At 34.4% G+C, this 15,603-nt stretch overlaps 1 protein-coding gene across 2 annotated transcripts in view; it reads right to left on the reverse strand.

Moving 5' to 3' along the window:
• IL1RAPL1 (interleukin 1 receptor accessory protein like 1) overlaps positions 1-15,603 on the reverse strand; it is a 1,316,763-nt gene that overhangs the window by 271,071 nt on the left and 1,030,089 nt on the right. For both annotated transcript variants that reach the window (XM_012448862.2, XM_012448863.2), the window contains exon 6: positions 7,864-7,938. In XM_012448862.2, coding sequence (XP_012304285.1) covers positions 7,864-7,938 — 75 coding nt within the window. The remainder of the gene's footprint in view (positions 1-7,863; positions 7,939-15,603) is intronic.

Genomic DNA, 15,603 nt, shown 5'->3' on the forward strand with positions numbered 1-15,603 from the left:
TTGACATTCAAAATGCATTCAAGAATCTTTGATATACAGTACTCTTTTACAGTGTTCAAATGTCTCAACTACTAACAGCAAACATATATTGACTGCTTAATATATGCCACATAATGTATTAGTTTTTACATGCATTATCTGATCAAATACTCGCATTACCTCCATAGAGGTAGTACTATCTTGGTACCTTTTTTATTGATTAGGAAACTGAAGGCTGGTTGTTCAAGGTCACACCAGAAGTAAGTAGTGGAGCTAAATTGTCATATAGGTCTGTGTGAGACTTCAACTTGGAGCAACTACTGTACACTGTCTCTTAATTGTAACAACAAAAACAATAATAATATGATGATAATGACGAGGATCATGATAATGGCAATAACAAGCTTTTGTAAATTTTTTATGTAAAAAACATGTAGCCATTTTGGGTATCCATTTTCTCATCAATAAAAAGAAAAAGGTTTGGCCAAGTATGGTGGCTCATGCCTGTAATCCCAGCACTTTGGGAGGCTGAGGTGGGTGGATCACAAGGTCAGGAGTTTGAGACCAGCCTGGCCAACATGATGAAACCCAATATCTACTAAAAAAAAAAAAAAAAAAAAAAATTAGCTGGGCATAGTGGTGGATGCCTGTAATCCCAGTTACTTGGGAGGCTGAAGCAGAAGAATTGCTTGAACCTGGGAGGCGGAGGTTGCAGTGAGCAGCGATTGCACCATTGCACTCAAGCTGGGTGACAGAGCAAGACTCCATCTCAAAAAAAGAAAGAAAAGAAAAGAAAGGTTTGACTTGATAACGTCCAGAACCCCTCCACCTTTTAAAGTTCTTCATCTAGAATTGTGAAGATTTATACCTTTATAGCTTCTTAATTAACTGATAACAAATAAAATAGTATTCGTAGTGCTGGAACAAAAGGGTAATCTGCATAATATGTGTCAGCGTCCAGCATGGGGACTAGACCAGGAGGTGGAAGCTTAAATGTGCTCTGCATTGCTCTTGTAACAGCACTCTTTCTTGGGCCTTTTCTTTCTTCTTCTTTTCCTCTGGCCCTTTTGCAAAGCAAGTGAACAAGAAAACTCACATTGTCTCTGTCCCAGTTTTAAAAGCCTTTAAACAAGTGCTTCATTGTAAATTTGTTTAAATTACTTAAAGATGCTGAATATGAGACCTTTGTCAGATATATAGTTTGCAAATATTTTTTCCCATTCTACAGATTGTCTGTTTACAAAGAGCTAAAAACATAACTACCATTTGACCCAGCAATCCCGTTACTGGGTATATACCCAAAGGACTATAAATCTTTGCATCATAACACCACATGTATGCACATGTTCATGGAAGCACTATTCACAAGAGCAAATACGTGGAATCAGCCTAAATGTCCATCAACAGCAGATTAGATTTTTTTTAAAGGGGTACATATATACCACAGAATACTATGCAACCATAAAAAAGAATGAGATCATGTCCTTTGCAGGAACATGGATGGGGTTGGAGGCTGTTATCCTTAGCAAACTAATGCAGGAAAAGAAAACCAAATACTGCATGCTCTCACTTATAAGTGGAAACTAAATGATGAGAACACATGGACACAAAGAGAGGAACAACACACACTAGGGCCTACCTGAGGGTGGAAGGTGGGAGGAGAGAGAGGAGAAGAAAAAATAACTATTGCGTACTATCCTTAGTAACTGGATCACAAAATAATCTATACAACACACTACTGTGACACAAGTGTACTTATATAACAAACCTACACATGTGCTCCTGAATCTAAAATAAAAGTTATCTAAAAAGTGCTTTAACTGGCTTCCAAACTTTTGGATATCATTGGCCCACGGGAACTGTTCTTACCTTCACGTCCATCTTTTTTATGGGGTTGCAAACCTGTCCTAGAACTAGGCCTTGACCACTTAAAACTTTTTTTTCTATTTTTGGAGACAAGGTCTTATTCTGTCACCCAGGCTGGAATGCAGTGGCACAATCATGGTTCACTTCAGCTTCAATCACCCTGCCCAAGTGATCCTCCTACCTCAGTCTCCTAAGTAGCTGGGACTACAGGCACATGCCACCACACCAAGCTAATTTTTGTATATTTATAGAGATGCGGGTGCTACTATATTGACCAGGCTGGTCTAAAACTCCTGGGCTCAAGGGATTTGCCTGCCTTGGCCTCCCAAAGTGCTGAGATACCAGGTATGACCAACTGTGCCTGGCCCTGACCACTTAAAACATAAAAAGAAATTTCAACTTCTACTTAGATAGCAGTTTTAAAAGCAAATATGCAAAGTTGTATTTTTTCCCAAACTTATTTCTCCTCTCTGTCACCAAAAAATGACTGAATTTGAGAATCTGAGAGATTCATGTTAGTTAGGTCATACAATGACCTAAAAATATGAATACTAGCTTCCATTTATTGATTTATCATCTGTTTAAGGATATATGATAATAACTTAAATACTGGTATACTTAGTGTTCCTTTTTAGGTCGGTCAAAAGTTTTAGCATGCTTTTTGGTAGCAAAAGAAAGACAGACTAAGAGAGCTGTTAAAGTTACCACTTTCATTTACTTTGGGATGATAAATTTGGATTGAGTAGAATTGAACGCCATTAGTTTAAATAATTATAATACCAGTCTATATTTATCTTTCCATGTTTTAATTATGATGTCTATTTGTCCAAAAGCTTTAATTTATGTCTAACAGGTTTATTTCAGACACTAGAAATATGCTGATTGGTATGTCTTTCTCAAGTGGGCAACAAGAACATCATTTTCCGTAAAAAGCTTGTACTTGGCATATTATTCTTTTTCTCCTAGTAGAAAGGGAAGTTTTATGTTTTTTTTTATTTGAGTGTGTTAGTAAAAATATGTCTTGTATATTCTCTATGATGCAGTAAAATCAAGTCAATGGCCTTACATTTGCTTATGAAAACCAGTAGCGTAAATGTAGATGAGAAAACCTGGCCAATACTGACTTTCCTATCTCTGGTAACTGTCATATTTACATCACTTGTACAGCTCAGCAAAACAGTAATTTTTAGAATCAACAGTATTACACGACACTTTCAGAATTGAGTATCAAATTCAACACCTAAATAATATTGTTTCTAGGGTATTTATATTAAATATTTTCACACCCTAGAGAGGAAACAAAATGATTTCCCAAGTTTATTGCTACAGAGTAGTAACTATTCAGAAAAGGTGCAGTCAATTAGGATCTATAATAAAATATAAGGACATTTTCCTTCGTCTATTCCAAATCTAAAATTCTGCAACTGCAGTATGGTGGAACAAGGCAAGGGATGCTAGTTAACTTCGAGTGTGACATTTTATTTTAATTAGCCTATAGTTAAACTGGATAGCATTGCATATATTGGATAAAATGCGTATCCCTTTACTAAGGTCTATGTTTAAAAATCTGAAGTTTCATTATGCCCTTAACCATTTTCCTCCAGACGTTAACATCTGGTGAATCCTTCTTACCCACTCAGAAACCAAAAATGCTTGCTGTTCAATAAACTTAACGAACAAGAATAAATTGGTAAAAAAAAATAAGAGCATGGTTGGGCAGCTTACATGGTTCAGTCTACACACTATATTCTCTTGCAGAAAATTTAGAGATGTGTTTCCTTTGTGCTGTGTACATCTTCTTGTCAATTAGTATTTATTGACATTCCATGTGCCCAGAGTACATCACAAAATTACTGGGTACTTACTAAGAAATATAGAATCTGGAGGAAGGTCTTAGCTGAGCATTAGGATAAGCAAGAGAAGAAAATGGATAGAGATTACAGACATTCAATTAGGTTTGTATATTTTCTCAAGGGCAGACATTTACCTAAATGGACCAGAACTTTCGAATATGGATAAACTCAAAGATAGTCCACCTGTACTTCATGAGTAAAGAGAGAAAAAGAGGTAAAACAGAGGAGGGAGAAGTTATTTTAATATCAAAGAAAAGAGATCTTTTCTTTAAGAGTTTTATGTTATATGTTATTTTATTAATTTGGTTAAAGATTAAGTAGTATTTATACTTATTAAATATTTCTGGTGAGAGTTTATACAACTTCTGTGGTAAGAATTCTGAAAATATGTAGTAAGAACCTTTAACAAAATTATTTCCTTTTATCTAGTGTTTTTACTTTTAGGAATCTGTTCTGTTGAGATAATTATAAAGTCAGGGGAAAAATGCATTGGTAAAGACCATCACATTATTTATAATAATAAAAACTTGAAGAATTACAATTTCTAGCAATATATATGAAATTATATGTCATTCACATCAGTCATTAAAAGGATATTTTGTGAGAATACTTAATAGGAGCAGAATGTGTTTATAATGTAAAGTATAAGAAAAAGATTCTTTTCTCTATTTTCCCAAAATTTCTACCATTAAACTTGGTAATTATTTTAAGCCAAACACTGACATTTAAATAAAGTGATGTCCATATCTAGATAAGTAATTAATGATAATTTTCAGTGAATTCTGAGTTGTAAAATACAATTTGTATCACTAGGTCAAGAGTAGGGTCGATTTCTACTCTTTGAAAGTCTGGTAGCGATGGAATATGTTATCTGTTCTGGAAGGTTCTGAAAGGAGGCTCTTTACCATAACAGGCAGGCCACATCTCTGAATGACATCCTCAGGGCCCAGGTTTAGCAAGACAGTTGTGTCTGTCTTTTGATTCTCTTGAGTATAGTAGCCTGAAAAAGTAGTCAGGCTCACCTCCCAGATTGACTTTCAGAACAGCACAGTGAAATTTCTGGGACTTTTGCCCCCAATAAAGTGCTATTCATATATTTGCTGATGCCTGAAAGTTATGTAAAATGGACAATGTTCTCTTTTTTTTTTACATTTAGAAATAACATACAGGTGCCACTTAAAATAGAAATGCCAGGTTGTGATCACATATTGATTGAAATTCAAACTTGACAATTTACATATTTATATGAATTTAGTTTCCATTATATGATTTTTTCCTAAGTACTTTGCTTTTAGTACTTTTTGCTTTCTTTCTACAACAAAAGAATTTAAATGACCACTATCAAATCCTTTCCAGTTTGAAAAGATGAAGGAATTAAAAGAACAAGACACAAGGGATATAGAAAACAGGAAAGGTAGGCATGGCTAGCAAACAGCAGAGAAATTGAATTTGGAGATGAAGAGCAAATCCATGCACTTCATGATTATATAAAAGTTCATTATTGATGAATTACATATGTTTGTGAGCAAACTAGAGAATCTATGGACACATAGTTACTAGGGTTGATTGGATATGCATGTAACTTAGCTAGGATGCTCATGTTAGGTCACCAGACATGTACAAGCTCAGCTTTGTGTAATTCCTGATGATTTTTCTTATAATATAACTCATATAAGGGTTTGATTATCCTCTGAGGTCAACTCTCAATTTGAGGACAAGTCAAGGCAAACCTTTGAATCCTTGGACAGTAAAATTCTGTTAAAAGATTTTCATCTTCTCATAGAGTAGGCTATAACTTCCCTATCATGGGTGCAGGCCACCCTCTTTACTCCCAACCCAAGACTCTTCACTCAGTCCCTCTTTCTTAGGATTTGTATCATACTTGGAACCTGTTGAATAGGTAGTTTGTCAAATCTGGAAAGGGCAAAAATTAAATCCTTAAGAAAATGAAAAGCCAAAATACATATTTTTGAAAAAAGTATATTTTAGGCATCTCATCTTAAGTCTTTTTTGGTCTATAATATTCTTTCCTATCTTCACTTATCCTTTTTGATTCACCTACCAGCATAGCAATGCTAGCAAAGTAGCAACAACACTATTAAGGTAGTTACTTCAAATCAACTGTTGTTCAAAAATCCAAGGATTAAGGTTGAATTTCTCTAACTAGTAAATTATTAATCTGTACACTATGAACCAAAAATCATAAAATACAACACAATAAAAATTGCTTAAAAGAATCCACTAGTTTAGTTAGTGGTTAAAGAGAGCTCATGCTCCTTTTTGAGTGACAGTAAAGGATTTAAGAGTATTTTTTGGAGCATTTTAATAACAGACATGCCCATATTTTTTCAAATGAATGGTCACTTACAATTTGCATAATAAATTTCTATATTTTAAATTTGATGTGGTTAGTCTTTGTGACTTTGTTCAAGAGAAGGTAAAGTTTTAAAAATAGCTTTACCAATTATTTTATTTTGTAAAACACTTTAGTAAGAGGTAGAGAACAACCTGACTTATTACAAATTCAGGGACAATAAAAAGAAACCCAGTGGGCAACAATCAACCATAAAATTCAGTTAATTATATTTTCAAGCAAAGGCATACAATTAATTCTATTTTTACTGTGCACATTACAGTAACTGGTATCATAAAACCCTTCATTCTTGGTTCAAAATGTTTATAGTTTTATATAACTCCTTAGAAATACATCTTCCTATGAATTATTAAAAGATCTATATAAGTATGGCTACTTATTGGAATTTATATTTAAAAATTTATTCATAATGTAGCAATAAATTCTAATGTAATTAAGGATGCCATGACATGAATAAAGTGCATGATGAAATCTTAGTACATCTATTTGCATCATATGTGGCATTGTTTTAATGCTATTTATAATCTTCCATTTCAAAATAATAGCAATTATAATACTACTTGCATGTGTATGACATTAATTCAAAAGGCTTGAATTAAAGAAAGACATTAACACCCTGACTTGTATAAATCCTGTATGTTCATGCTTTAAAGTAAGCAAATATAAGCATTTCAAGTGCTAGAAATCCATTGACCACAATAATTTTATTGGAGCTAAAACCATCATCATATCTTTGTGTACTATAACTTTCGATATGTTATTAGTAAAGATTATCACATCTGTAATCTTCATTTGGAAAACAGATTTACAATTTTGATGCAAATTCTCACTCCAGGAATAAGAATAACATTGATAACTCAAAGGACGGTATATTGATTCTTTTTAGTTATATATGGTAAATGCATTTTCACTCTTGTATGGTTAATATAAGAAGAAATTTCTTAACAAATATGGATATTCATTTAAATTTATATTTTTGATAAATTTTTATACTGCACCACTAAAAACAAAAACTTTTCTGCCAAAGTTTATGGTATATGCATGCATACTACATTTCAATAAAAATAAGACCTAAGATAATATAACAGAATTGCTATGTTTATATTTATAATTAAGAGGGAAGTTTCTCATAATTTGGTATAACTAAATATAGCTAAATTAAACTCAAAAATTCTAGATGAACCTCTAAGATAAGTCAGAATTCTGATTTATATATAATTATAAATTTTTTCAAAACGTATTTTGTCTACAGCCTTATGTCCCAAATCTACTAGTCACTTAACCAAAAGTCACTTGCTAATATTTTATTAATATATTATCCAAAATATATCTAGCAAAATTTCTATTATATTTGATTAGGCTTAAAATGTTTTTTAACCGTAATGGTGACATTTATTTTAATAAATTTGAACTCTTTTCCCTAAGTTTCAGAAATTGCATTTTAATGTATTAATAGATACTATAAATCAAATCATTTCATACCGCCTGTTTGAAAATCAATTCAAATCTTATAACATGGAACTGTAATGCCATCACTAAAATCATCAGCCTATCTCATTTCCCAACAGCCACCTAAACAGCATGTGAGGTTTTACATCCATATGTCCAACTGGGTCCTATGGCATGTATTCCAAGGAATGAAATGTCTAGGTATGCTAGCATTTTCTAACTCTGTTCCCTATGAATACAAATGGTTTAGCTGCGAGTATTACATTAGGTTACAATCTAGGCTTAGGAACTGTCATAATGTAATGAGAACAGTATATTAACTAGAATTAAGGAATTACTCACCTAGCTGGGTCTCCTGAATTGTCAGTTTACTTTCCATAGGATACAAAAGCTTGGGTGGCTTATCAGTCAGGGGGGCTGAAAAACAACAATAATAATACAAAGACTTATAGTTATGCTGCATGAAACTAAAGGATAGAATACAGTCTATTTCCCCAACATTTTCATTTTTTTCATTTTCGAAGTAGTGTTAAAGTGCTCTACTAAGTAACAATGAACATACTGTAGATAGCACCTTCAGGCAAGCTGAAAAGCTATTAGACTGTAGAAGAGTAAAATACAACACTGCAGATTGACAGTCACATGACACTAATGAATTAGAGCATCAGGATTGGTCAGTCCTTACGAACATATAACTGTGTTTCAGAAAGCATTTTCAATTTGTTCTTTGTTTTGTTTTTAATGGGATAGCCTACATTTTTGTGTTAATTAAACCTACACATGATATATGTGCCATGTATTACAATGATTTTTTTGCATAAAGTTGTCTCACTCTTCTTAATTCCATTCCTTGTTTCCATATCCTGGATCACATCATTTCAAAACCTGCCATTTAGTTAATACATTAAGTATTTCCTACATACATAATATAAGTGAGGTAGATGTGGCATTAAATTAGTACAAGTACAAGCATGCACACCTACACCAAGGGAATATTTATTATTTATTTTTTTTATTGCATTTTAGGTTTTGGGGTACATGTGAAGAACATGCAAGATTGTTGTATAGGTACACACGTGGCAGTGTGATTTGCTGCCTTCCTCCCCTCCACCTATATCTGGCATTTCTCCCCATGCTATCTCTCCCCAACTCCCCACCCCCTGCTGTCCCTCCCCTATTTCCCCCCAACAGACCCCAGTGTGTAGTGCTCCCCTCCCTGTGTCCATGTGTTCTCATTGTTCAACACCCGCCTATGAGTGAGAACATGCGGTGTTTGGTTTTCTGTTCTTGTGTCAGTTTGCTGAGAATTATGGTTTCCAAGTTCATCCATGTCCCTACAAAGGACACGAACTCATTGTTTTTGATGGCTGCATAATATTCCGTGGTGTATATGTGCCACATTTTCCTTGTCCAGTCTATCGTCGATGGGCATTTGGGTTGGTTCCAAGTCTTTGCTATTGTAAACAGTGTCACAATGAACATACGTGTGCATGTGTCTTTAAAATAGAGTGATTTATAATCCTTTGGGTATATACCCAGTAACAGGATTGCTACATTAAATGGCATTTCTATTTCTAGATCCTTGATGAATCGCCACACTGTCTTCCACAATGGTTGAACTAATTTACACTCCTACTAACAGTGCAAAAGCATTCCTTTTTCTCCACATCCTCTCCAGCATCTGTTGTCTCCAGATTTTTTAATGATTGCCATTCTAACTGGCATGAGATGGTATCTCAATGTAGTTTTGATTTGCATTTCTCTAATTTTAAATGATATTTTCCATTGAGTCTAAACTCTTTATTACTATTATCCATTACATTTTATAGTGTTTATTGCTAATTTGCATGATATACTCTCTTTGATTTTAAGCTTCTACACATTTCTGCTCTGTGCTCTTGTCAATTTCAGTTATCAGCCCACAAATCTAAGAACTTGCCATTAGAAATCTTGAAGACAGGTTTTCCATTGCATACTTCATTCCTAGCCAAACTAGACTATATCTGGACTTTAGTTAGTAAGTTCTCTTTCATTTAGCCTCCTCACTCTGCCCTGTCCTCTCTGATTGAATTGCCTAGGTCCCTTGAAACCTGTCACTGAAATTTCTACTCTATCGAGTATATAAATTATCAATTAAGGATTGCTAAACTAAATGTTTTTGCTTTGCAGGCTTTCTTTCTTCCTTGCCAAGAGGACATGCCAGCTTGGTTGATAACTGGAAGGCTAATCTAGGCAGAACTGCCAGGAGTTGGCCACATATACTTATCACCAGAGGGTTCAAGAATTCAAGCTTCAGCAGCTTGCCTCCACTTCTCTTTAAAAGAAAACATAATAAGTACAAAGGAATGACGTATCCCAGGTCAGAGAATAAAAGGAATGAGTTTTGAGTTTTAGTTTGAAAGAATAACCTCATATATGATTGATAGCTTTTGTTCATAGCGATTGGAATGATTATCCATTCATCTTTATTACTATATAACAAGAGGGTAGAAATAAAGGGCAAATGAAAGTTTGGGTAATAGGATGAGATCAATAGCTTTGAAATTCTTCTCAAAGATATGACATCACGCTGATTAACCTTTAATACTCTTATTTCCTGCCTAAAGTGATCTTAATGGATTTTATTTTTCTACTGCCTAAATAATCAGCTTATTCACTAAATACTGGCAAAATAGTTTGCCATTAATAGGTTGGAAATCTACATTTCTTAGAGTCGTTATCAAGTGGTTGAATTTCAAAAGCAACTATGGTATCTAAATAAGTGTTGTATTCAGTAAATTATGTCAGTTAATATAATCTTGTGATTATGTAGTTACAAGTAAACAACTTGATAGTTTTGTACAGAAAGCAGCTGAGAGAACTGTTCCCTGTTCAAACGCATACCACGTTAGTTTACAGTAGGCAAAAATAAAGATCTATAGAGAAAGACAATAAAACCCATATGCAGTACATTTGTTCAGAAATACAAAACGGTTTTGTGCTTCTCCATCCTAACCTACCACCCCCTCCACGGCATGATGTTACAACATCCTTAAGATCTTTCATATTACTTTCATGTGGCAAACCAGATGTCAGTAAAGGAATTTTTTTAAAGCTCAGTCATGGAATTATAGAATGTTGAAGCCAAGAATTATATGCTTATTAAGTTCTTTGATTTGGAAACTGTGTTCTCTAACACAGTATGATTTTCACCATTCCCCTCCGGGTCGTTAAATATCTGGTGGAGTTTGGGGGCGGGGGCGCACTGGGCTTGGTTCCCTGCCTTGTAGTGCCACACACTCCACTTTGACAAAAGTAGCTCTCCTTCTATTTACCTTATACATCAGTATTTCATCCAAGATGTTGACCAAACATATCCAATTCAATTGATATATATTAAACATCATAATGTGCCAGATATTGTGATAGAGGGTTTGGAATATCTTTAGTTTTGGCACTTATACCTTACAGTGGTTTGTAGTTAAAAATATTCACTTTGGGAGGCCGAGGCAGGTGGATCACGAGGTCAAGAGATCGAGACCATCCTGGTCAACATGGTGAAACCCCGTCTCTACTAATACAAAAAAAAAAAATTAGCTGGGCACGGTGGCGCGTGCCTGTAATCCCAGCTACTCAGGAGGCTGAGGCAGGAGAATTGCCTGAACCCAGGAGGCGGAGGTTGCGGTGAGCCGAGATCGCGCCATTGCACTCCAGCCTGGGTATCAAGAGCGAAACTCCGCCTCAAAAAAAAAAAAAAAAAAAAAATTAATACAATTGTTAAAAAATATTTTTTAATTTAATAAAAATAATATATTTTTTAAAAACTGGGCTGATTCAATTCTCTTGTTTTAGAGATCAAGGATCTGAGGTGCAAAAAGATCAAAAGGCTCACCAAAGATAACAGAGCAAATTCAAGCTAGAATCCTTGCTAGATCTTTTCCTCTCTATTCTTTGTTATGTGCTCCTTGGAAAATTCTGTCAAACAAATATTGCATGGGTCTTTGCAGTCTCCCCTCAAGGTGTGTGCAATCTGTTAGAACAGTGGAAACATGCAGCTAAATAATCATAACCTAGAGCAGAGAGCCCTTGCAGTGTAATCTGTCATTATCTGTAAGTGTCATGTTTTGGTATTATGTTATGATGGGTATCAGTTAGATATATTTCTCATGTGATTTGCCTGTCTTTGATAGAAGTGAAGGGAAACTTCCAGTTACCAGAACAGCTGAGCTACTGATTTGATACATTGGCAAAATGACTGTGAAAAGGAGGTGATTGCTAAAGCTAAGATGTAGCTCAGTTTTACAATCACTTGAGGGTGACCAATTTTCCTCCCACAAAGGAAGGACGTGAGCTGAATTTTCCATTATTTAAATGTTTCTGGAACATTACGGTATTTCATAAATATTAGTTGGATTGAACTGACAGAAGACAGAACTAGAAAACAAATGCTGCTATGGTAATGACCAATCAAGATGAACACACACACAAACACAAAAACTCTCTTTATTTTCTGCATTGACAAAGGTGAAACTAGAAGGAAATTTAATCAAATTACAATTTAAAAAGAAAAGTTCTCAGCATTACACCATGACTAAACCAACTGACTTTTTATGGTTAAGAAAACAACTTGATTTATGGAAACATTTCTCTCTCTAGAACACACCTATACACACACATGCACACTCATGCACTAATGGAAACCACTTTGAAAATTAAACAAAGTGTAACAGTAATGATATGAAGCACAGGGTAATTTTAAATCCTAATCATATTTTGTCTACCAAAACCCATCGCGATTATAATAGAGACATTTCTCTCACTAATTTTGCATTAAACATAGCTTTGTATTCACCAACAAAAATATTTTCAAGACCTCATTTTATTCTTCAGAACATTCTATTAACACCGGTAAAGCTTTATAGTCATTTACAATAATAGCAGACTTCACTTACAGAGTTATTAATATGTCTCAGTTGACAAAACTGCTCTGCATAACAGAAGGAAAATTTTAAGGACACTAAGTTTTCTTACAAGCTGCCAGTTAGAGAAACAACTAGAAGTCAGTATACACAAAGATGTGTACAGGATTGATTCCCTATCTATATTGTTTTCCTGAATATTCATGAAGGGATACAGCCTCTCCCTCTTTTCTCCATCCCTTTTACACTTGAGTTATGAAACGGTAAAATGTAAAACACTGTCTTCCTAAAACAAAAATGGCAACACCAGGGTAAAGAGGCCAATATTCTTGAGTCTTTCTAAAGGTCTTTACATGGAGAGAAATGTGAGGTGTCTATGATACATGTATCTTTCTCTGTTGAACAATCACCCCTTTAAAATTTAATTTTAATCCTTCACATACTAATCCCTCAAATACTATTGAGAATATTCAATACATTTTGGATATCTATACTTATCCTACCATAAAATGTTTCTTTCAAAATCATATATAATTTTCATAATGTATTTTAACTAGTTCCCTTCTTTACTTTGTTTCTTAGAAGCACTGTGGTAGAGTAGGGAAGATTTCACAGTTAGTGTTCAGGGAAACATAGGTCTAACAGTTTCTGACTCTGCCTTGTTTGGCAAGTTGGATAAATCATTTAACATCTCTTAGTCCCAGTCTTCTTACTCGGAGAAAGTGACACAAATAGTCTTCCTGCATGAATTTGTGTGAGGATTAAATAGGAAAACACATTAAGTTTCTGCATATAGTAGATGGAAAATAAATCTGTTCTAATTATATCCATCAAAATGTAGGACAATAGCATTTAGCAGCCTATATAGCCTGACAAGAAAAATATTACTATTTGTGATATAATGAACTGGGCATCCAACCAAAGGATCAAAAGGAGTTTAGATCCTAATTTAAGAATCATTAACAATTTCCACATTAGTTTCCATAGCAGGGGGATTTATCTATATTCAACAAATCAATTCAACAAAAATATTTTAAAGACTTTTAAATATGCAAGGCAATGTATAAATGTACAAGGATTATAAGGGGATCAAATGTAAAGAAAACATAGCATTTGGTCCTGAAAGAGCTTATAATCTAGATAATTATAAATACCTCCATAATCCAATTTCAAAAGCATTTATGAATGACCTAAAATAGTCAGTACTAAATTAGAGATAAAAGTATGAGTAAGACATAGAGTCATTCATAAGGATATTCATAGATGAGAGCATATTTATAATGCATTGTAGTGAGTGCTATACTCAGAGATAACTTTTTGGTGACCTCATTTGAATCCACCAACTAAAACTGGTCACAAAAAAATATTCAAAGACTTACACAGTTGACAATAAAACATGCTTTGTGCAATTGCACTGACTCACTCCATTTTACAATAGATTGTTTGTGCATTTCTTTAACTTAAAAGAATTGACAAACAACTGCCTGTGTTCACAGATAGTAAGGGAAACTTGGATCACCCATAACGCTTCAACCTCTGAATGACTCAATAGTGGAATTTCAGTTTTGCTTTCTTTGGCAAAATGTTTTAACATTAGTTTCTAATAGTGGAGCGTATATCTTGTGAGAGCTGTGGAATGTAAACACAATCTCATGGTCCTTGTAGAAGAAAGAAATGGACAGAAGAAAATATCAACATTTACTAGGTGAATCCTCATGGGGTAAAAGCGGTGCTCTATTTTTCACTTATCTCTAATAGCCACTGGTTGGCAGCATTTCTCTTTTCTGTTGCAAATAATTATGGTGACTAACCACAGAGTCACAGAGCCTCAGGAGCCTCAAAGAGTAAGGAGTGACTAAGCAACTGAACAGAAAGGAGCTGGGAGATCAGTTGATGACTAAATTAACAACACATACAAGGTAACTTTGACTTAAGAGTCAAGCCTAGGAGACAGAACAAACACTTCCAAGGAAGTTAACTCATAATATACCTATAAAAATACATGTATTTAGGAAAGCCAAGGAGTTCATTTGGCTAGCTTTGATACTTTTAGTATTTTGTTCATTTAATTTGATAAGTGTGGTTTGTAATTAAACTATAAAAATACTCATTTATTCATTCAAAATATATTTGATGAAGTATTTCTTCTCTGCCAGATACTAGGGGCTATAACAGTAAACAAGACAGACAAAATTCCTGCTTTCATGGAGCCTGCATTCCAGAGAAAGAGATGTAAAATAGTCATATAAATGGATACACACATAATATAATGTCAGGTAGTTATAAGTACTATGAAAATTAAATCAGCTAAAGAGACAGAGACTAAGGTAAGTGCTATTTTAGAGAAAATTGTCAGGAAAGTTTGGTCTGAGGATCATTTGAAACATATCTGTGAGAAGGGAAGAAGTGAGTCATATCAATACCTGGAGGATGTTTATGCCAGGCAAAGGGAAGAGCAAGTTCAAAGGTGCTGAGATGTAGTATACTTGGCATGCTTAAGAGATGGTAAAGAATGTCATTGTATCTATAATGACGTAAAAAAAAGAATGAGAATGAATTCATAGGTAGTCACTGGCAGATGCAGGAACAGCCTTGTAGAACATGGAAAGGACTTGGGTTTTATTCTATGCATAATAGGAATGATTTGGAAAGTTTTAAAACTAAGAGAGCCCCAACTGGCATTTGTACCAGAGGTATCACTCTGGCATTTTGGTGTTCAAGTCTGGGAGAATAAAGTGGTGTGGAGGTAGTGAGGCAGAATGGAGGCAGGAAGGCAGGGAGGAAGATGTTGAAGTAGTGCACTGAAAGGTGATGGCACAGTGTTGGTGGTGGAAGTGGAAGAATTTTTTTCCCTTAAGTATCTATTTGGTAGGTAGAACTAACACAGTTTACTGAATGACCAGATGTGAAATGTAAATGAATGTCCATGAGTTAAGGGGGATGATCCCTAGCTATGAGCTTGAGCAAATACATGAATGGTGGTGCCATTTAACCATATGTGGAGATAATATAAGAGAAGCAGGTTTATGGGGGATTAATTATCTAGAGATAAATTTTTATAAGTCAGTTTAGTCACCTCCTTTTATCCATACAGGCTAATTTTACTACTCGATGTTGATTTATATTTTTAAAAATTAAGCAATTGACTGATGACTCATCTCCTTGTGATTCCCCAAAGGGAAAT

Source organism: Aotus nancymaae, unplaced genomic scaffold (genome assembly GCF_030222135.1).
Source record: "Aotus nancymaae isolate 86718 unplaced genomic scaffold, 86718_ANA_hifiasm-v0.15.2.pri h1tg000058l, whole genome shotgun sequence".
In the NCBI taxonomy this organism is placed as follows: Eukaryota; Metazoa; Chordata; class Mammalia; order Primates; family Aotidae; genus Aotus; species Aotus nancymaae.